General features: G+C 39.0%; 1 protein-coding gene across 1 annotated transcript in view; it reads right to left on the bottom strand.

Moving 5' to 3' along the window:
- Positions 1-14,648, bottom strand: part of CPM (carboxypeptidase M) — a 33,457-nt gene extending 18,809 nt beyond the window's left edge. Inside the window, exons 1-2 of the mRNA XM_027741518.2 lie at positions 14,625-14,648; positions 14,327-14,477 (exon numbers count right to left, since the gene is read on the bottom strand). Of these exons, the coding sequence (XP_027597319.1) occupies positions 14,327-14,477; positions 14,625-14,642 (169 nt within the window). The 5' untranslated portion in view covers positions 14,643-14,648. The remainder of the gene's footprint in view (positions 1-14,326; positions 14,478-14,624) is intronic.
- Positions 14,649-24,026: the final 9,378 nt, after the last annotated feature.

Genomic DNA, 24,026 nt, shown 5'->3' with positions numbered 1-24,026 from the left:
AGAGAGATTGACACTCATGAGAATGCAAGACCACAAAACAATTTACTTGTAGAAACAATCTCAGAAATATTGAACAGCCAAGGTTGGAAGGGACCTCAAAAGATCATCTGGTCCAACCTTACATGGGAAAGGGAACCTAGATAAAAATCAGTCGAGCGCTCTGTTCAATTGCATTTTTAAAACCTCCAGTGATAAGGACTCTACCTCATCTCTGGGGAAGTTGTTCCAGTGAACGATTGTTCTCACTCTAAAAATTTCTTTCTCATATTGAGATTAAACCTCTTCCAGTGCAACTTGTATCTGTTGCCCCTTGTTTTTTTCCACATGGCTCCTTGTGAAGAGAGAGGCTCCATCCTCTTTGTACCACCCTTGAAATACTAGAATCCTACGATGAAGTTCCCCCCAAGCATTTTCTTCTCCAGGAAGATGAGCCTCCTTCAATCCTTTCTCACAGGGCAGATTCTCCAGCCCTTTGATCATCTTTGTAGTCTTCTTTTGGATCCTCTCCACATATTTTTTGAATTGTGGAGGCCAGAATTGGACACAGCACTCCAAGTGCAGCCTCACAAGCACTGAGCAGAGTGGGATGATCACATTTCCATCTCAGCTAGTAATGTCCCTGTGGATGCAGCCCAGCATCTGATTTACCTTCATCACTGCAGGAGCACACTGCTGACTCGTGTTCAGCTTGTTGTTCATCAGGCCCCCAGGTCCCTTCCAGCAAGGCTGCTCCCTGGCCACGCAGATCTCACCTGTACTGCATGTTTTGGTATTCTGTCCCAGGTGCAGGATTTTTCATTTGTCACTGTTAATATTCATATTGTTCTTGATAGCCCACCCTTCCAGCCTATCCAGGTCTCTCCAAGATGGTTTACCCTTCTGAATTGTCCACCTCACCACCCAGATTGGTGTCATCAGCAAGCATGTTGACAGCTCAGTTCCATCATCCAGATCACTTATGAAGATATTAAACAGTGTAGGGTCTACTATGACCCCTGTGAGTCACCATTTGTGACAGGCTACCTGCCTGAGTAAAAACCATCAATCACTCTGGTTTGTTAACCAGTTTCCTAGCTATCTCACAGGCCACCTATCCAACCTGAATCTTGCCAGTTTGTCCAGGAGAAGGCTGTGTGAAACAGTGTCAAAAAGAGTTTACTCTGGCTCTAGATCTATAGCTCTGAACATAGCTCACACAAAAATTGCTCTGATAGTGGCTAGAAAATTGAGGGTTTAGAGTTTAGGTCCAGGACTCAGATATGAATCTACTTGCATCCATCTGTGTTACCTACAAAAAGTACATAAAGCTAGATTATGAAAAAAAGACAACATGACATTATAACTAATCAAACTAACAACCTCAAAAAAACATACTTTCGAGATTACATACAAGACACAACAATTTACTTTGCTTTCTATTTCACATCCTCTTCCTTAAAACTTACTAATTTTTACCCTTATTTGTGCCACATTCAGCAACAAACTCTACAGGCCAAGTGGCATATTATCAGGGTGGTCTGCATACTATCCAGAAAGACGCTAAGCTGTAGGGAAGGTCACTTTAGAAGTAAGAAAAGAAGATAGAGATGTAAAATAAAAAGTTCAAAGTACTTAAAAGCTATGTCATTATTCTTCAGATTGTTACTGGCTATTGATATTTCAGCAGTCCTGAGAACTCACACTATCAGGCCTTCATTCTATTGTGCTTCACATAAACTCTTAAAATGTTTGTGATCCCCAAAGTACACCACCAAAGCACTGCAAATAAGAAGGGGGATAAGACAGACAAGATTCTATTCAATGAGAAGATGAGAGGGTGGTGGCTATGCCTTAGGCATAGCTTGTGTCAATCCTGCTCAATTCCAGTATAAATAGAAGAGCTTCAGCCTAGATTCTATGATGAGAACACCAAGTAACAGCAGTGAAATAAAAACACACCAGCTGATTTTTACAACAGCTTCCACTGCAAAAGCAACCTCTACATAATTATGGTTTGACAGGAGAAACAATGCAAATAACTAGAATCTGCACTACTTATGCAAAAATATCGTGGGGAGACGGGATGGCATGAGAGTCACTCCTTGATAAATTCTTCTGTAGATATACCACAATTCCCACATAATCTCTCATACACTCTTTAATCCACTTTAACTATGCATACTAATATTGAAAACATTTCCCTAACTGCATTTGGCAGCACATTCTGCTGTGTGTTGTGACACTCCACCCTCACTTGCTACCTGTAACACTAGTGTAAATCTCTGTTCATTGTTACCATGCAAGATACTAAGGCATTTTACAGTTTTCTTTTTGCTGCAGAACTGTATCAGAGTATCTTCCCAGCTGCATCTGACATCTATTTTCTGAGATTAAGTCAAACTATGTTCATTAAAACAACAAAAATTCCTTATCTTGCAGGAAGAGGGAAAAAAAAATAAATCAATCCCGGCTTTATCACTTATAACTTCTAAATCACATTCACAGTAAATCTTTTCCCTTGCTAACAAAAACCATTATTTGCCTTTTAATTTTTCTGATCTGTACTTGTGTTCCCTGCAGAGCTCAGTACTGCCAACATGTAACATAGGCATACAATTGCTTCCTATGTGCACACACATAGGCAAGAAGATGGAAATAGAGACATTAAATTCTCCTGTACTTCCAAGCTTCAACAGAAAGTGTTTGCTTCTCCTTGATAACAGCAGAGCAACACTATCTTCCAGCAAAACGCTAGCACAGCTAATGGAGGACTTCAGGAGTAATTCCCTTTTGCTAAGCAAGCACCAGCAGCATCCATGCCCTAAGGCACGCTGATTTGTCTATCGATTCAGGATAGAAAATCTAAAGCCATTTTGGAACTTGTTTTCTGCAAGGGGACTGCCCAGCAGCACACATGGCTTGCTTCAGATTCTAACAGAATTTGAGGTACCAGTACATTATTTGTCAGTTTAATCCAGCCAGACTTTTGAGCAAAGCCTTCTCAATATAAGCTACACACTCAAACCTGGGATCAGACAAACATCTATATGAACAACTGTAGTACATCAGATTCTTTTGAGCGTTTATCCTCAATTTCACTGTACCACGTTATCATGGTCCACTGAGACAGAATGGATTATCTAAAGATTTGGCCTATAGTAGCATTGACATTAGTAATGAACAAAGTTGATATCCCAAGAAGAGCTAGGACACTTTAAGTATAAGAAAGTTTTCAAGGTATTTGAAAGGATTAAAAAGATACAGATCCATCACATACGTCAACCAGGCAAATGTGGCAATATTCACCATGGTGCTTAGATAAGCAGAAAAAAGCCAAAAGAACTCAAGGTAACATTAGGCTGTGGGTCTACCACAGCCACTGCTTAAGGAATACGTGGGAAGAGACCAGAAGTATTATTACAGACATAAAGCTCTTTCTCCCAAGGCAAAAAGTAAATAAAAGTAACAATTTCCCACTGTTCAATAAGCCCCTATCTACTCCCAGAGATTATACCAGCCAATCCAATTTAGAGTCAGCTCCTTATAAGCAGAACTGCCGGAATAACAAGAGACTCTTTAAAAAACACCAGATACTGTTTTTTGTATCCAAAGCACTTGAGAAGGGAAGGGAGTCAAAAGAGTTCATGGTTCACATGCTTGCTTATCTTCCTAAAAGTTTACAAATCTTTTGTTGATTAGGACATCCATAGCTGCTTTGGACACTTTCACAGGACTTGTATCTTATGAGAACAACTCTTTCTGTCCTAGGTACATGTGACTCATCACTGTACCATTTCCAGTTTTCATAATCAAGCTGAGCACAAAATTATGAAATTTTTATACACAAAACTATGAAAAATTGCTAATGCAGAGAACAGTCTCTACAATAGCACCTTATAGATTATTTGAACAAAAATGAAGAAATAAAAATAAATTTGTAAAAGCCAAACAAAAACAAGGCAGAGGGGATACTGTTTTCAAATTAATATATACTAACCTTATTCAGTATTGCTCACAAAGAAGATGAGAACACCACAGATACACAGAATAGACACATCGAATTAAGTCGAAACAGGCTTTCCCCCCTGTTTACACTGACTGGTTTCATATTTACTCCCAGAAACCAAACAGATTATTTTTCCTTTTCACTCTTGTTTCCATTACCACAGGGTTTTTAAACCTAGTTCTAAAAATGTGTACTTTATTTTCTGAGACAGCTGTGAAACTGGTAGGCATCTAGTAATTTTCAGGAAAGCTATTGTATACATAAAACAAATCTCACCCATTCACAGTAGTACCATTGGACCATCATGAATAAAGTGATTGCTTATAACACAAGCCAGGCACAAGAAGGGTGGTCGTTTGTTTTCAATTGCGATTTATCCCAATTCAAGAGGTTTTTTGGCCTACTCTTTTGCCACCAGAGGCAGAGGAGGTCAAAACTATTTCAGCCATGTAAAGGCAAGAGAGGGAGTAGAAAACCAACTACAGGTTGTTGCTCATATATGGTTGAGAAGTTACTAGAGCACTTCGAGGGTTTCAGTGCATTGCAGTGCCTCATTAAGAGACTTGCTATGCCTACCCCATAATATCTGGGATCTGCCAAGGATTTTTGTTTGCCCCACAAATAGGAAGCTCAAAACAATGCGCATCTCAATGCTGACAAGCAGAATCCTACATATTTAGACAGTGAGTAGCTTCCCCCCTTCCCCACTAATTCTTTTCAACCTGCTGGAAGGGGGAAAAAACAGAGGACAGACTAACTTTTTAAAAATTATCCAGTCTCTGTCACAATCACCTATTTCTGTCTTAGTTAACTAACAAACTACATTAGCTTGACCAGTTGCTTCCCGTTTCTCTCTCAAAACAGGTAGCAAAATGTCTCTGTAGAAATATTAGTGACTGGCTTTTAGAAAAAGTAACAAAGACACAAGGCAACAACTAAATTTAGGTAGTGTTACTACCTAAAAACAGAGGAAGTCAATCATTAGTCTCTTGAACAAGCATGTTCTCATGGTGTTTATTTCTTCTTGGGATTTTGAGATCAGCATAATGCAGTTGTGTATCAAAGTACGTTTTGTACTTTGACCTATTTTAGGTACCTCAATCAGGAAATATGCTTTGTCAGAAACATCCACGCTGCACATTGCTAGAAGTGCATACCAGGGAAGTGCCTGCCTTATTCCTAGAATTTTCTCTAGCTGTTCTTTGGAAAAAAAGGATGCTGAACCAGACTAGACTTTCGAACTGATACAGTAGGACTATATTTCTTACTGAGAACATAGTAAACTTTTATTTTAGCTTTAGGATAAGTGTTACTTTTTTAGATCTGCTCAAGCTCTGTTTAAATGCCCCATGTAACTGCAAGACCCATTGATGCAGAAAACATTGACTAGGGACAAAGAGGAAATGTAATTCAACTGTCCTAAATCCACTGTGAGCTCAGCAGGCTACATAGCAGCTACAGTCATTTAATTAAATAACTCTAACTGCCATGGTCTGACCTTTCCATAACAACAAGTAAGTCTGAGATCTCAAACTGCAGAATCATCTGCTTAGAAGCATCCTCTAACCTCTTTCTCACATCTGAGCCAGTGCATAGCTTATAAGAGTGACTGTGCCAGAAGTGGAACAGTTTATAGGGAGGGTATTCTCTCAGCTGGGAGGCGAAGAGACCTAGAGCCAGTCCTATGCATTATTTGCTTCTGTAGTTCATAAAATTAATCTTCTAATTAATAAAAAGTTCAGGAAGTAGAACTTTCGGAAAGTTCAGAAGTCACATGCACATCCAGATTTCATTCAAAGAAAAATCTCTCTCTTATGCAAAATCATGCAGAGAAAAATTGTCTAATGAACAAATGCTTCAGGGTAAGAAGGCACATCTTGCTTATCAACTAATTAATGTATTATAAGTAGGTCTCCATGTACATATGTGAACTAGCTGAACCCAATATGCCATACCATAGTAAATTAATTGGGTAGCCCTGAGAACAAGCAACACTGGTAGCTCCAAGGATCTAGAGCCAGAGGTCCTAGGCAGAAACGCCATTCAGAAGGGATGCTCTTCTCCTTTTGTGGGAAGTGAATAGAGAGCTACTAGAAACACTATTCTACTAGAAAGCCTCATCCTCTGAAGGGAGGTAGGAGGGATGTGTTACTGCACTCTCCTCAAGCTAGAAGGAGAATGCAGACATTCACCAGCTGGGTCAAACCGAGGCATAGGATAAGAGTTTAATTTCTATAAGTAAGTTTGTGATCAGGATCATACTTCATTTACATGGCTAAAAATTTATGCACTATGCTCCAAAACACAGAATCCTACAAGAAGGGAGGGAGGAAAACATTAATTTACATCCATTGTGTATCACTGTTAGTATCCTAAGATTTGTCTTTTAGCTGGTTTAAAAACAAGCAATCAAACGTCCCAAACACAAAATCTCTTACATACTTACTTTCTCAACACCAGAAAAGGATATGGCAACAGACAAGAGTCTAACTGCATCCCCCAGCTGCAATCACTGATTCTATGTCACACAAACTCCAGAGCATTGCTAACTTCACTGGTGTAAATTACAATATCCAGTTGTCAATTCTCTCTACTTCTAAACAAACATGGAAAGCTGTAAAGCCTTGCTGAGGGGAAACAGGATGGCTGCAGGCTTAAGAACTTTATATCTCTGAAGAAAAGCTTAACAGATATATTCTGCAACTAGACAACAACAAAGAAAGGGGTAGAAAGTAAGGAGGAGGACAGATTTTTTTCTCGCAAGACTGGTTTTAAATAAATGCTGCTCACACAAACAGTGGAGTATTTCTAAATAGATCAGATCTTTCCATTTTGAAGTTACAACATAAAGATTTCACTACTAGATAGCAGTTTATATATGAGAAATGTTTGATCTATGTTGCTCGGATAGGTTCCCTTCACACAGTTGTTTGACTTTATTTATTTATTTAGGCTGGGACAGAAATGTCTGACATGCCACATTTCCCAGGAAAAAAGAAACCCAAACCAAAACTAAAAAAATCCCAACCAACCAAAATCAAATCTTTTCCACAAAATTTTCTGCAAGAAGTGTATTTAAGTAGCAGAGAACATAGAAGGCGAGAAAAAAATGATTGACCAATTCACAGCAAGCATAAAGAAGACTTAAGCAAATTATTCTGCTTCCACTGCAAGAGAATACAAATATGCTCAGAGTCAGTGACTGGACCTGCAAGAATAATATCTTAACTTATCAACCTTTTAAACATCTGATGCTGACCAAACTACACATTTTTTATAAATTATTTGCGTAAAAAGCATTGCCATACTGACAGGAAAGCAATGTTAATCTAGTTATCATCAGACAAAATACTGGTATTTGGCTATTGGAGGACTGATTGCACACAACTACCTGTGTCACATTACTTGAGTCAAAGAGCTAGAGGATGCAGTCAGATGATATATTAAACAATATTTTACCTTTTAAAGAACTTTTAGCTTCAGTTAGGACAAATAAGCTTAGAATTTGAAGCCAATATAGTAACGGTGAGTTCTATTTAAACACAGGATTTAGAGCAAAGCTCAGTTGGGAGCTGAAAACTTTTAAAAATCCAGGCTAATACTTTTTGGTTTTAAAGTCATGATTTAGCTTTGACTAGACAAACCCTGAAGGAGCCAGAACTCCTCCTCTTTTTTTTTTCCCCTTCCCATCACAGTGACTCACATAATATGCTGCAAATAGAGTTTACAAGGCTGTTAAGATTAAGCCCATCCATGAAGCCAAACCTTTTCAATAATAAAGCGAACATGTAAACCTACCTAGAATCTCGTTAACATACATTTATATGCCACAAGTACTGCCAAAGACTAACAAAAATGGTTGTGAGGAAAGACACCAAAAAGAGCAAGTGGCACATTAGAGGAAAAAAATTTCAGAAGAGGAGCAGGCAAGCATGGGTAAAAGTTTAACTACCGTGGTAAGCTTTAAATGATTTTTACATGAAACTCTGGACTGGAGGCAAGTGTCTTTAGTATGATTTGCACAAGGCCTTTGGAATGGAAAATGTCTCATTCACTCTTGTTTCTAAAAATAAGCATTGAAAAGCCTCAAACCTTATATTATCTATACACGCCATGCTTGCATGATGAGCCTAATTAACAGTACTAAGGAAATTTGTGGGGTGGGAGATGAGGAAGCAAGGGAAGAGTAGACATTATCAAGGATTGGAGACAGGAGGAAAGCCATCTGCAGCAATCAAATGGAACAAAAAGAAGGTAACACTTCTACACAAATATACCTCACATCATATAACCATGGAAAAAGATAACTGTAATATTGTTTTTAAAGACATCACATTCCCTGTGAATTTTTCTCTAAACAACTTGTTTATTTTCCAGACAAAAAGAATCCTCTCTATAGCATTTGATTTCATTCTTTTAAAAAACACTGGTACTAGTATTTAGTTTGTACAAACATTTAATCACAGGTAATACTGAGAAACTTACCTCAAACTACACTGGCATGTATATAACCTTCTCATTCGGTTTTGCAGAGTGTCAGAATCCCTGAAACTAACCTGATAATAATTCCAATAGAATACAAACATTTTATGGATACATATTTCAGCTTTGTTTTCTCCAGCAATAAAACTTGTTTTCTAGTATTTTAAACAAAGTAAAAATATCCAGAATATAAGTGTCTTTAATTTAAATTCAATAAAATTTACAATGCACTTTACTACTGATGGTAGTAACCCAGGCTTCTTCCATATTGTGTCACAATAAGTAAAATAAGTTCCTAATTTTTCCCAGGTAGACATAATTTTTCCACTACATACCCAGACTATTAATATATATATGAGACAAATACAATACCTAGTCTTCTATTATTAAATATTCTCCCTGGAGGGCAGTGAACCTGAAGTTAGCACTCCCCTGTTCAACAGCCACCCATAAACCCCTAAAGGTATCAATCATGCTGTATCAGAAGAGCCAGGAGATTTAAATTGGTCCCTGGCACATCCTGGGGACACGTTCCATTGATGTTTGTGCAGAATGATGTCATGGACAGGTTAATTCCCTAGGTTCTCTATTAACTGCATTACCAGGCACATGATTCCTCCAGCACTACCTGAGTCCTAATCCCTAGCACGCCCTTTTGCTGAAGTCACAGCTGCTTATCAGATCAAAACCTGGGCATGCGCCATTCCCTTCTGTTTTCCTCAGAGGAAAACCCATGAATGCAGGCAAGAAGGAGACATAATGAGTTCCAAAGGCACCTCTTTGGAGTCACTGGAAAATCTGGCCTGCTGGGAGCTCCACTGAGAACACCCTCCCTGTAGTACATAGTATTATCTGTACACTCAGCCATGGGCAAGTCCTCCAGGAACTTTAAAACCCACACCAACCATACACACACCCCTGCATGTTTCAGCCTCTCCGCTTATAGAGCAGGGGTAGCAGAATGCTAATAAGCGATATTCACTAATTCACAAAATAAAGAAAATTAAAAAATCAAAGTTAGCAAGGTGCTTAAGATTAATGGACAGAATGTGCCAGGCCAAGGGCAATAGAGAGAGCAATTGAATACTAAGCATCAGAATAGGATGACTAAACCACATAGTTCTCACCTAAATAAGCTTTCAGGACAGTTTTTTGCAAGATATTTCTGAGAATTTCTAGTGGAACCAGAATTAAATCTGGTCAGTTTGTTTTAGTTTTTGACTCTCCAACGATGGAATCTGCCAGAGATGTCAATCTATGAAATCAACTTTGAAACTTCACTAGGTAAAGACAGAAGTACTTTAACCAAACATAACTTTTTGCTCAGTGAGGAGAATCTGGCCTAAGGATGTTTACAATTGTTCCAAGTTGACTGGAATTCCAAAAATGCAGACTGGCCTCCAGAAAATCTAGATCTAAACCAACCTATAATTGGCTTTATCTGAATCCAGAGAGTATCTGAAAAGAGTTTTTAAAGAGTGTGGATCTATTATGAAAGTCACTTGGCTCTTTCAAGAGTTGCTTGTCTTTGTCCTCCTAAGAAGGTCATCAGGTCTGTTAGAATCCTCAAGTCTGCTTCCCACCACCTTCATTTTCTTTTCAAAGGATCACAACAGCACTGTATCTTGAACAATGAAAAGCCACAGATCACATGCATACATCAGATATTTTCTTTTTGCTAATGGACTCTAAGATTTGCTTGCTGAAGAGTCAGTCTGTTTTTCACTGGAGTGGCATTAGGCAGGACAGGTTAATATGATTACATCAGGTCACATTCTCCAGATTGATGTAGCTCTGCAGCTTCCTCTATTATTATACAGAGCACATGCCGTTCTGAGATTGGGTGTATTAGAAAACAGAACTCCTGCCAAAGATCTTTTATGAGTTTATTCAACAACACACCTGAAACAATATAAAAGAATTAAGATATTTTCTGGGCCGTCACACATCTCTGCCTACTGGCCGCTAAGACCATATCAAGTCTCTCACAAACATGTAGATCGCCTACAAATCTTGAAGGATTTGAGGATGCTCACTAAATTAGATCAAACACATAACACTCAGTTTTGTCAGCCAATGGGCTACATCTTTTTAAGCTCCTTTCCCGCCTTGTTTAAGGATAATAGCTTAGCAGAGAAGATGCATAATTAAATATCATGGCTTCCAAATGTGCAAACCTGGAGACTGAACAGGCCATTGCCAGTCTCAAACACATTCTTCCCAGTAATCTGTCAGAGGGGAATTTCTATATGGCGATGCAAACCATCACAAAACAGACTGGGCTTCTTTTAGTTTGCGTTCCATTGAGGATCTTGGTACTGATTTTGCTGCGTACTTTGCTGTCTACATACATCAAATAAAACCACTTTGTAAATTTCACCTAAAATTTATCACTGACAAATCATACTTGACTGCTTAGGTTTTATGCAGAAATGACTGGCTTAGTGGGAAGGAGGAAAGCACCCTATCTCTTTAGTCTTGACCTTAGCAAGGCTTTCAACAGAATCACAGGGTCAGCTGGACTGGACCTCCAGAGGTCACCTGGTCCAACCCCCCTGCTCAAGCAGGGCCTGCTACACCCAGGACTGCCCAGGACTGTGTCTAGACAGCTTCTGAATATCTCCAAGGATGGAGACCTCATGACTTCCCTGAGCAGCCTGTTCCAGTGCCTAGTCACCCTCACAGTACCTTCGAAAACAAGATGGGAACATATGGAATAAAGGAGTAGACTACAGTAAGGTCACAAGCTGGCTGAACTGAGCAGCTGGTGGTTCAAGAGACAGCAAATCATTAGCAACATTCCTCAACGGTCAATACTGAAGCTGATACTGTTTAATATCTTCAGGAAGGACAGGGCTACCATTCAGAGGGGCCTTTGGCAAGCTGTAGGAATTTTTCAAAAGAAAGCTCATTAAGTCTGACAAATGTAAATGCAAAATCCCGCACCTGGAATGAACCATATTTGGATCATGAACCCCATGCTTGTACAGGTTGCAGATTGGCTAGGTGGCAGCTGTGCAGCCTAGAGGCTGCAGGATGTGGGATCAATGTCCAGGTAGACAAGATAAATGTGAGTCATTAATGCGTTCTCACAGCAGAAAAAAACATCCGTGTGTTGGGGTGGGTGCATTACCAAGAACTGAAACCAGTATCTTGAGAGAAATTAATATTCCCCTCCACTCAGCATTATTAAAGCTACATCTGGAGTACCATGCCCTGCTATGAGTTCTTGGACACAAGAGAGACAACACCACATCGGAGGAAGTCCAGCAGAGTGTCACTGAGATGATCACATTGTGTCTGAGGAGAGGCTGTTTAGCCTGGATACAACTACAATCTTCCAATAAATAAAGGGACATTATAGAGAGACAGAGCCAAACCTTTAGAGGCACACAGCAAAAGGACAGTTAACATTACTCATAGCAAGGGAAATTCTAATCAGAAAAAGGAAAACATCTGCACAACAAAGGTAGTTGACCACTGGATCAGGTACTCAGAGACCCTTTAGAATCTCCACCTTTGCAGATATTCAGAATTTGAGTGGAGAGGGCCCTGAGCATCATAATCTAACTTTCAAATTGGCCTTGCTTTGAATAGGAGCTCAGACTAGATGGGCCCCAGACCTAAACTGTAGGATTCTGCAAGAAGACTCCACACCCTGGCAGAGCTCTGTGTCTACACACAGAGTAGTCAAACATTCTTCATAATCTAAATCTAGATGGTAGAATAAAATACTAGATTATTAGATAAAATTGTAGTAAGCCCTAGAATAACAAATAATATGGGAACAGTAGCCATTTATGATAACAGTAAAATTATGTCTGTTGGCTTTATAGACACTACTTTGATCCATGGGATTTTGTATTCATCATCAAGAATTTCCATATCAGGAATGTCAATTTACTACATTGCATTGATCTCAGTCTTATGCTATTGATAATGAGAAGTGGAAATTAATTTAAATAAGTACATTTTGCTATCATGATTTAATGCTAATTGGCAGAGAGACAACACTAGTAAAGTAAGTGCATGCACATACAGTCTTGTTTGTGTCAGCTTAACTGAGAAAAGAGGAATAGAACTTCAGCCCATCGACCAAAATAGAAACTTCATTTTCACCAAAATTAAATAACCACTGTTGTCATAAAACTTTTTTTTTTTTTCACTAAAAGAAATGAAGGGAAATTAGACCCTAATTCAGTACCATTCTGTGCCACATTCCAGGGGACTCTGAAGGCACATTTCTTAACACAGGTAGAAATCTCTTAACATTTACAATGAGATAAAAGAGAAGCACTGAACATTTTTCACTACCATTCTGCTTTACATGGCACTGAAAAACTTTCCACTGCCCACCTATTCCATTCAGGAAAACACTGCAGGCACACAGTCATGAATCATGTCATGTAGTTGGCAGAACAAGGAAAGCCCACACAATTCTCCTCTCACTAAGTTTGGCAAAGCAGAAGGCAATGTATCAAAATCTGAATGATGTTTCAGTGCATTGCTCAGTCAAAAGCAAGAGATGATGAATTTCCAGTTTCCATCCTGATGGAACAAAGACAAGTTGAACACTTCATGTTATCAACTTTAATGTATCTAGATATGTAAAAGCCAGAGTTTCAATCTCTCAGGTTGGATGAAAGGTTTTTTCCTACCTGCATGAAGATAAGCCAGCAGAGTTCCTGGCAGAAAAGTCAGGATCTATTCCTATCATCAGAATGTTAGCTAAGTTCCCTTAAGGTAGGAAAATGAGGATGTGGATAATTGGTAGTTTGTACTGGAGGGAACTATACTCACAGGAACTAGTCTTCTCTTGCGTGCATGAATAACACAATCCAATCTAATTCTGCCTTTGATGAAATCAATAACAACACAGTTTAAATAACTTTACATTCCTTGTCTACTATGATATACATGGTAAAACAAAGAAGGAAGCAGGAAAAGGAAATACTAGCATTCATCATGATTATCTACCAAGTAGAACACAGATTTTTTTTTTTTAAACTCAAGCACAGATTTGATAATAGAAGCTACAACTGTCTCCTTCCAGTGGTATGAAATGGGATTAGAGGAACAGATGATGTTTCTAAAGAAGGAATTCTCTATCTAGTTTTGTACCTCTTATCAAAGTAACTTAGTTTCCTGAACTGGAATCTACTAAAGTGGTTTTTACTTGCTAACAAAACACTAATCTTTCTAATATCTTTAAAAAAAATAGAAATTCTTTCCCCTCCAATAAATTTATGGTAAGAAAGTACCAGTCATAAAGAGATAAAATCAAATATTTATATAAGGCCAGAAAGGTGATTATTGATTTCAGTACATTTTTCTGTAAGGTTTGAGACTGAAGTCCCATTCTTCATTTAAAGCACAGAACCTTTTATCAGTATGGAATTTGAAATCCTTTTTCTAGTCAGTCCAGATTTACTGGAATAATGGATAAAGTTAAAAACCAAACAAACAAAAAAAGAAGGTATTTTTAACAAAACCACAAGTTAGAAAACACAGTGTTATTGCAGTCCCACGTAGAACAGGCACTTGGCAAATGGGTCCTACACATTTTAAACTCCTTAAAGACAGCCCTCTTTCTGAAACTGCCACTTAGGAGGTTTCCAATTCTCAAAGACATGTAGGTGTTGGGAGAACTTTTACCCCGATAACACGTATGACTCTTCAGCCAGAGTGTGTTATTCACGCTTAAGGAAGAGGAAGAGGAAACTTCACAGAGATTTGTTAGAGCAGCCCCGCCGCCAGCAAGCGCCCACGAAACGCTACCGCAGCCACCTTTACCCTCACTTGTCCCAATTTAATTAAAACAAAAAGCCTTCTCTCCCCTCTCCGCTCCCCCCGCCTTACCTTCCACCGATCGCCCGATGCTGTGCAAGTGGGTGAGGGAGGGGTATTCGGCGTGAACCCCCTTCAGGTACTTCTCCAGCTCCTCGGCGTGGTGGTACTTGAAATCCAGCGTGGCCGCCACAGAAACCAAGCAGAGGATGCCCACCACGTCCTAGAAAGAAAGGGATGAACCGAACAGCGCTGGATGAGCCTCCCTCCGCGGGATTGTCGCAGCGGCAGCAAAGCCGAGATAGCGACAATCCCGCGGAGGGAGCCCTCCCGCCTGCCCTCTCAGGGAGCAGGTGCCTCCCCGCCCTACCCCGGCGGCCGCCCGCATGGTGCCGCCGCTCCTCCACAACTGCAGCCCCACACCGGGCGGGGGACGCCATCCCCCGCCGCCGGCCTCGCCCTGCCCCTGACTGACGCGGGACCCATCCACTCAGGTCCCCCCGGCCCGCCCCAGGGCCGGGGAGAGGGGAGACATCCCTCTCCTTGTCCCCTCCCTCCTTCCCGCCCCGCCAAAACCTCTCACCTGCACGGGGCGCGACTCCCGTCCAGCGCCGCGGCGGGCGGCGCAGCCCTCACTGTTGTCCTCTATTGATCAATCCCTGATGGGTTTTTCTCGTTTTTCTTACCAGAGGGTTAAAAAAAACCGTAAACAAACCAAACCCAAAACCGTCCGGGGGCGCAAAAGTTCACATTTTGATTTTGGGTCGTGTTTCGATTCAGAAGAAGGGTTGTTAAAATAAATCCCCTCAGCCCCTGTGTGTTCCTGGTGTGTGATCAGACGGCAGCAGACAAAACCTTCTGCATGCATAGGGACTCGTGAGAGAATTTATCTGCAAATCCAACAAAATCTGTGCTTAGCGGGTTTTGTTGTTGTTTTGTTTTACGATGAGTTTTTAATAGGGTTGTATTCACTTACTGAAAGGACTGGATTCTATCTACAGAATTAAATGCCTTTCTTCGTTCTGCACTAACCACACTGCCCTGGGGATATCTCAGTCTTGGGATTCACCACAAAGACTTTTTCATCACCTTTTATTGTCTTTAAGATTGAAAAGGGCTAAGAGAAAGAAAGTGAAACTGGCCTCCAGCAACAAAAACTAAGACAGTGTTTATGTTTATTTCAAAATATAAATGTGGATATAGCTGAGTGTTAGAATGTAACTGTTGTAAATGCTGTATAATTTTTATTTAAAAAAAATTATAACCAGCAGTGGGATTTCAGCTGCCTTCTTCTGAAGTTTACCATACCGGTCAATGTCAGAAAAGGATGTTGAAGGAAGGGAAGGTATGAGCCAATCCCAAATAACAAGTCCTGCATTCCAAATAGAAGACACTGTGTTAATAAAAGTTCTTATTAAACAGAAAGTTACCATTAAATTAAAAAATACCTTTTTTTTACCCAAAAGCTTTAAGAAAAAATCTTGAAACTATATTTTAATACAAGTATATGTAGTATCCCGATGTAAGAGAAACATATATATGTGAAAATGGAAGATATCCACATCCAGGCCCTTCTTAGTTCATGGGAGGGACTTACATATCATATATGACATGAGATGTATGCAAAGTACAAGGCTACTTGGTTAAAAGAGATATATAATGTATTTCTGTTGAACAGTGTTCCTTCTAGCATGGTATTCTAGGGGAGGGGAACAGATCCAGAGCCTTTCTCCCATACACTGACTTCACCATGTTTTAACTCTTATAATTTGACAAGACTTTCTCTCTCTCATCATTAAAGAAAATTCTTGAAAGACCTAAATATGGATGTCTTTTACCTTCTTTATTAAAAAAAAAAAATGTTGATAGTTGATTTTGATTAGAGTTACCTGCTATGTGGAATGGGAGAAAAATTGTGGGGTTACACTGCAAACGTGTCTGCTGAGAAGCAGGAGGAAGGAGTCAATATGTGAACTTCATGTTTGAATTTGTTTGACTTAAATATACATATTTATATGCTCCTTGAAAGATGACCGAGAGACACCACTTGAATAAGCAGGGAAGAAAATAGGTGGTAATCCAACAAAAACGTACTTGGAAACCTTCCTGAGATAATCACATGAAATCAGACAACTCTGACTCCAAGGCAGAGTAGGTGTTGGCAACACAGCAAAAATCATAGGGAGTGTAAAATCTTTATCTCAGTGAAATGACTAAATTCACCTTTTATACTAGATAATCACACGGCGTTATCTCATTTGGAAATTGCATCACCCTTTAATGTAGCCAGGATAGTCATCGTTAAATGAGAGTATTATTGCATTTAGGAGTGTTCAAAATGATAGATTGTTTCCATTTCAGGTGATGCGAGTTAAGGCAAGTCTGCCTGTTTGGCAATATTTGAGTAACATGTGACTGAATAAATTTTTTTTTTTCTTTTTTTTTCCCAGCCTGTATGGAACTCAGATACCTACTGCATTTGAATCACTTTTCAGAAGGTCAGTTTAAGCAAACATAGACCAGTAATATCCTGGTATATGCATTTGTGGGTAAAAATCAGTACCAAAGACCAAATCCTGCCTGAAACCAAGTCAGTGATAAATCTTTCATTAGCATCAGAAGTTCAGAATCAGGGACTACGTGTCTAAAACTGATTGCAGTTGTTCTCAGCACTGCAGCGGGCAATGATCCCTATGAGGAAGTGGCATAAACAGAGAAGTCAAGGTCTCCTGCTGTAAGCAACTTTAGTCTCCTCTCAGCGTCATTCTGGATCGTCCATTCAAAAGTATTCAACAAGTAACTATCAAAGTTAGCACCCGAGCATGGGGTTTGTAGAGAAAAAATTGCAAATTTTTGCGTGAACTTCGCACCGGCGGATCTCAGCAGGGAGCTTCTTGGGAACTCATCCGAGTGGTGCGATGATGTGAGTAGCTGCGTTGCCCTCTAGTGACAGGTACAGAAATTCCTACCACAAGCAACAGGTACGAAGAATTCTTCAAGCAATAATTAGGTAGCACCGTAAGACTGACACTTCACGGACACACATTTGAAATAGGTATCAGCAGTATAAGAATCCTGTGGAAGCTTTTGTGACTTTGGAGAGCCATTCACTGAGCCGATTAAGGAATTTGAAATCTTAATTGTTTCGTCGTTGTTCAAACAGGATTCCTGCACTTTCTGAAGATTAGTAAGAAAAAATGAGTGCACTACATTATAACTGAAGCATCAGAATATTTTTGGCAAGAAATACAAAGATATCACCAAAAAGGATTAAGTTTTTAAAGGATCACTGCTGCTATTAAAACTGTCTTGTCTGAAATCATGTCCCAGGTATACAGACAACAGCTTCTTGTTCTTATACATCAATGGATGTAACAATCAGATTGTTACAGAATCAATCACGGATCTGACAATCAGATCTCTCTGTGGGAAAAACACGAGATAAAGGCTTTCTCAAGTGAGATGGAACAGAGGAGTGGATTCAGTACAAATTACAACAGACACATGAAGCTAATAGGACAGCACAGTCCTGGAAAGCATAAACAACTATACGAAGCATCAGAATAAACAGCAATGAAGCCTTTCTGGTGTATAATACCTGCACTGATCAATTAATGAGCTGCTATTAGTAGGGCAAAAGGTAGATTCCCTGCAAGAAAGAGCACAAAAGCATCAGAAAGCTCTCGAGCATTCACCAACAGATTAGTTGTCTCTACCACGCTGGCAATTCTCAGCTTAGGCTTGCATATTTGGTTCATAAATCTTCTCCCCTCCATCCCAGCACAAGGATTATCCCAGAAGAAGAAAAGGATGCCCTGCTGTGTCTGGTAATCTGAAATCAAAAAATGATCCCGGGGGGACTGTTAGCAGCTGCTATTGTTTAGAGCTGTCCAGACAAACACTGATTTATCTGGGGACTCTGGAACAGCAACTGCGTGTCTGACAAGCCTCTCACTCATCCCATCTTGCAAACAGCAAAATCTGCATACAGCAGGGATTCTGAGTTACCATATGACAACATGTGCTATGGTAGAACAGGTCAGTTCTGCTCCATGGGGGGTTGAGGCATGAGAACATGATCTCTTTCAAGACAAAGGTTTTGAGTGTTGTGTATTGTAATATAATTGTAAATTTTTTCAGTTTTATCTTTCTCCTTTTAAATTGGCTTATACTTGCCCTTTCAGCAGTTTACACAGAATTAGAGGTAATTGGAAAAGAAATTATCCTTGGAGTGGCAGAACTTCATTTTGCACCTGTAGTATAATGTGTCCCCGAGTAGGTAAGAGCACAGGACTAAGAATGGGGAAAGGCATGAAGGTTTGATGGGAAGTTCAGCAGCCCGTGGACTGATGCATTTCAGGGAAGTAAACGGGAAGAAAGAAGGTGAGAAGTGTCCACAGAGGTCTTGAGGAGGTGAGTGGAGGCTGGAAGGTGGAAGGGCTATAGGTACTGTGGTTAAGAAAAAGCAACTGAGAGGATTCAGCAGGGGAGTTCATATGAAAAAGGACAGAGAGTAGTCTTTCTACTCATTAACATCTTGCTAATCTGACCTCAGGGTAAAAAAATTTGAGAGATTTAAGATGTTGGCATAGCATCTTGTCAGGTCTGCTAATTTGTATATGAAATGCATTGCAGTTAATACCATGGAAATTACAGAAATTCTTCATAGCTGATTTCTTGTTGATATTAAGCAATATTTTTGAATAATCTGAAATTTATCCCAAGAGCTGGACTCATTTTAGTTTTCCTCATTTGGAAAATTTGTCAAGCTTTGGAGTAGCGTTTTGCCCTAATTTTGCTAATTACCTTCAAATCAAAATACATTCCTAATTGTCATTTTCAAGAACAATACAACGCTCTTACTCACAATGACAGCAAGTCTGTCTCTTTAAACAAAATTCCTCCAGGCCACGTAATGTATCTGTTTCAAGTAAACAGTGGTGCCATTTCCTGAACAAGGAATTAAGACCTTTTTGGAAATCTTCATTGTGTAATAAACCAATCCTCTATTTCTCTGGACTGATTTATGGATAGTGGGCCTCTTCACAGACAACCAAGTAAACAGTATGCGCTGAAATCTCCTATCAGTGAAAAGTACACATTGTGATGTTTTGAACCAACCTTTTTCTTTTGGGAAAGAAAAGAAAAGGAGGCTGTCTAGATATACAATAGCTATGCATTTGCTGATTGGCAGTTTAAAAATGAATGTTTAGTGGTGCAATAAACAAATATGCCACTTGCTTGACCTCACTGAAAGCAGCTGGCAAGTCTTTTCTTGGATTAATCTGTACTGGCTGTGTACTGGTTAGGCTGTCATTTATTAAACCATAGGATCCATGTAGGCTCCTTTTCTCCAAAGATATGGGTATGGTTTTGTGGCCAGCTTAAAACAACCCAAAACTGAGCTGCCCCTGAGAGAGGCATCCCTTTACCCAACTTTCCTGCCTCCCTATTGCCAGCGGTCAGTTGTTTTCAGTTGAATAGAGGAACTGGTGTATCTGGAAGCTATCCCAAACACATACACACACACACACACACACCCCCTCTCTCTCTCCAAAGAATCTCTTTATTTTCACCTGGCTCGGCTCCCTGATCCAGCCCATAGAAGCACTGGCCTTGGCTGGGGGAGCAGAAGAGCTAGACAGTCCATGGAGAGTGAAAGTGAAGTGAGTGAACTGCTGGCTAGGAGGAGGAAGGTGTGGGTTACCACAGGTCAAAAGAGAATTTCTTTGGAAGCATGACCTGAGCTCAGAAGAGAGAGACTATTGTTCAGTGCCTCACTTCTGGCAATGGCTTGTTCCTTAGAGATAGGCTGGATGTGAAATCCTTTTACCTCTCCTACTGCGCTAATGATACGAGCTCATTAACACTGAATTTAACTGTAGATTAATTAGGGCTTGTCAAACAGTCTTGTAATGTCAGTTAGACAGAAATTTGAGAAAGAGAATGCTCTTACAAATATGGGAACCTCTGCTACCCTTACTCTAATACTGTTGATTACTCTGTAGAGAAAATTATAATATACGAATAGTTCCTCCAGTCACAGAAGCCTTCCAAGGGAACGTGTCATGACAGAAAGCTTATTAAGGTAATCTCAATACAGTCAGTATTTTATGAACATGACAGCCTGCACAAAAGAGCACTGGAAATAATAACTTTTATTCACAAATGCTTGTAAGTCCGCAAAGAAAAGCTGCTCCCATGGTGGCTATGGAGGCTGGCTAAAGAGCAGCCTTTACTAAGACACAAACTGGAAAGAGAGAATCTTTCAATACTCAGGCTTTGAAGGTAGATTATTGAAGGTCACACATAACTTCATCAGCAAATTAAAAATTAGAATGAAAAAAGTTGTTTGGCTGACAGCAGAGAAATTTTCCCCACTAGTTCATCTTTCACAGAATTATTAGAAAACTATAAAAGTAGTCAAGATTTGATATGAAGTAAGAAAGACCAGGTAAGCTTGTATTCTGTCTTGGTCCATTAAATTTGTATGTAATTAAATTTTCGACGTTACTTATTTACAAGACTTTTAAGTGAATTCTTGCCTTTAGGATGCTTTGTTCTTAAACTAAATCATGTAAGAATAAACATTTTGTTACCAGAATGCTTCCCCAAAAAGTGACCACTCAGCAATTCTTCCTGTCAAATCCACACTTAGAAAAGATGTATAGGATAAGGGACACTATTATTCTTGGCACATCCTTGGAATGGATGTTTCAAAATAACATATATTACAGCAGGCTTAAGCATGGTCATCAGGCACCAAACTGACATCTAAGCAAGCTCCAGATTGGAACAATTTCCTGTACCAGCTACAGAAGGAGAAAAATTTACAGGGTCCAATGTCTGCATTTTAATTTTCTTAATACATGACTGTAAATATAATATAAAATTCTCCCCTGGGAATGAGGATTTCAAGTGTTTAAGAAAGAGTAGCCTCATTTCATTTGCATTAATAATCCTTGTTGGCATTCTCACACACAGGAAGCCTGAAAATACACAAGAAAATCATTAATTCCCCAGAGAGTCTGTGGTAAAGGAAATTGCTAAATTACGATGACTTTAAGGATATCCTCATTTCAAGACATCTATTCAAATCTCCATAACAGGGAACAAGACTGAATGTTGCATGCACTGCAAAGATTGACAAAACCTTTTTGGTAGTTGATTGTTTTTCACATAATTTTAGTCATTGTTCATCCTTCAGGGTTTTTAATGGATGATTACGGAGCCTCAATCTGTCTTTTTCATTATACGCCAAGTATTTTTTTGAATCTTTCCTTTAGCATGACTGCTCCCATGCAAGCCTAGCTTCATGAAAGATTCTGATTAATGACTAAACTGTTCAGAGAATTATTTTGTCCTTAAAACTATCTTGTTGTGGGCTGATACTTCAAATTCCATTGTACATTACAAAAATTTCCATAGATTGCCATGGATATAGATATTTGATCATTCAAACATTTACACATCCCATATTTGGCTTCTTTGAACATAAATTATTTAATCTTGTCCTAATATTCATAGACCTATTATGCTCCAGATTTAGTATTATTTCAAAGTAGCTATCATGATTACAAATGTATTATAATATAAGCCTAATGTGATTGCTGGCTTACAGATTTATAGTACAGATTTTAGATTCATTGCGGCAGACGTTTTACAGGACTGGAATGTTGGCCAGTTCTTATATGAACTGAAGGAAGTTCTTGCTTTTATTTTAATTACAATCATTTAAAAAAGTCTACTAAACTTAAAGGAGAACCTCAGCTGACAAAACTTGCATCTTCTTCTGATGTTATGATGTAAGTCATATTAATGTAAACTCAGGGGTTTTATTCTTCTTGGCTCCCTTAGATTCAGATTTCATGAGATGGGACCTTTAAATTTTACCTTGTAATCTAAATGTAACTAAAATAGGTGATCACTTTACTAGCTCGCTGTCTGACTTCTTTCTTTTTCTTTAAACAAAGAATTATTTCTTCTCACTGCATGTGAGGAAAAAAACCCACAAAATACATTATTCCTTGCAAAAGTTTATATCTAGGACATGATTCCTTATAAAAGGACCAAAATTTATTTCTTCCTCTTCAGACAGTGTTGTCCTAATTACTCTTGGTCATTTTTGGTACTTTTGTCTAGATTCTAGAATTACAAAAAAGATCTCCATGTGTTGTCCAGCCTTTATTTATCTGTAAATACATAATCTGAGCCAGTAAACAATCATATGTTCAACAGCTTTAAACTTATGCCAAAGTCGTCTTGATTTCAGTCACAGTTATACGTATTATTGAGATGACACATGCTATCTTGTAGGAGATGGAATAGGCTTGGGAGCTTTCATAGTTAGGGCTTCTACAGTTCTGGAAATGTCTGTCTCCTGTAGAGTTTACATTGTTTTATATTAAACCAGAGTTAATAGGGTGATTTGTGAGATCAGTCAACATTCAAGATTTTGTGTGTTTTCCTTTTAAAAGTGGAGACTTGTGATGGAACCAGTCATTTTGCTAATGCAATCTCTTTCATTTATAAAGATGGACAGTCATGAAGTGATATTTTGCTGAACTCAGCAGGAGTCAGACAAGAAGCATTTTCTTTTCTTACATTTTGCAAGCAACACTAGCATTAATTCCATTGCTGTTAGCTTCTGTCCTGCTTTTCCTGGCATCTCCAACAAACAATATCCAGTCCGTCCAACTAACGTTTATCTATACAAGGAGATCAGCATCTGACCAGCTTTGTATATAATCTATGTTTACAGCTGATTTACTTTCAAGGGAAATGTAATCCTCTTATTTTGTATTCAAGGTAAACTTTAAAACCAATCTAATTTACATGATACTGGTACATTTCAATAAACCACTTTTTTAAGTACAAAAAGACATCCCAAACCCCACTAGGAGGATTAAATTGTCAATTTCCTCAGGATGGTTTTTTTGTCACGTTCATAAAAATGAAATATTAATAATTTACAATCATTAGCATATATTCATAAGCCTCTCTGAAGACTGACGTTATCCTCATTTTACAGACAAGGCAGTGGTGTACAGAAAAAAATAGGATCAAAAGTTTTCATCAGTCTTAGGAGCCAATCTGAAATACCAGCAAACTGATTTTTGAGGATAGTTAGCATTATAACACTTTCTTAACACTTAAAAGAAAACCATCACTGACTTCAGCTGCTGCTGTAACTATTAGACACTTTAAAAAAGTTGACTTCTCCATGACAGTCTAGGTCCCTAAAAAGAAACACAGCACCCCTGGTAAGTAGTTCAACAATGTGGCATCACGCAGTAGAGGCAGAGACATAACCTGCAACATTAAACCCAGAACTATGTTTTCTTCTTGCACCCTGTAACCTCAGACAATCCTTTCTAGCTTCAATAGCAAATGATACTAGACTCAGCTACGATGCTTATTTACAGCCAAATTCAAGAGGCCTTTAGTAAGTCTGTTGCAGGGCCTATATATGAAGGAGCCAGGAAAAGGCTGCATGGACCCTCTAGTTTGCAATGATACTGTTTTAGTGAAGGTACTTTTATCTAATGCTCCATGTGAAAAATCCAAAACAAGTAGAAGGAACAAGTGTTCCTGTGAAATGTGACCCTCCAAATTGTTCATGAACAAGGTTATTTTAACTTTCTGCCAGTTGAGTTAGTAAGATCAGCAACGGTGAATTATCTTTTGTGTCAACAGCTACATCTGGGACTGCATCAGTATCTTTTAAAGCTACTTGGTGCCAGATCAGGGATATGTTCTTGGCACCAGGGAG

Source organism: Pipra filicauda, unplaced genomic scaffold (genome assembly GCF_003945595.2).
Source record: "Pipra filicauda isolate LSUMZ 115617 unplaced genomic scaffold, ASM394559v2 scaffold93_size3172892_pilon, whole genome shotgun sequence".
NCBI classification, from domain to species: domain Eukaryota; kingdom Metazoa; phylum Chordata; class Aves; order Passeriformes; family Pipridae; genus Pipra; species Pipra filicauda.
This window is presented reverse-complemented; position numbering and strand designations above follow the sequence as displayed.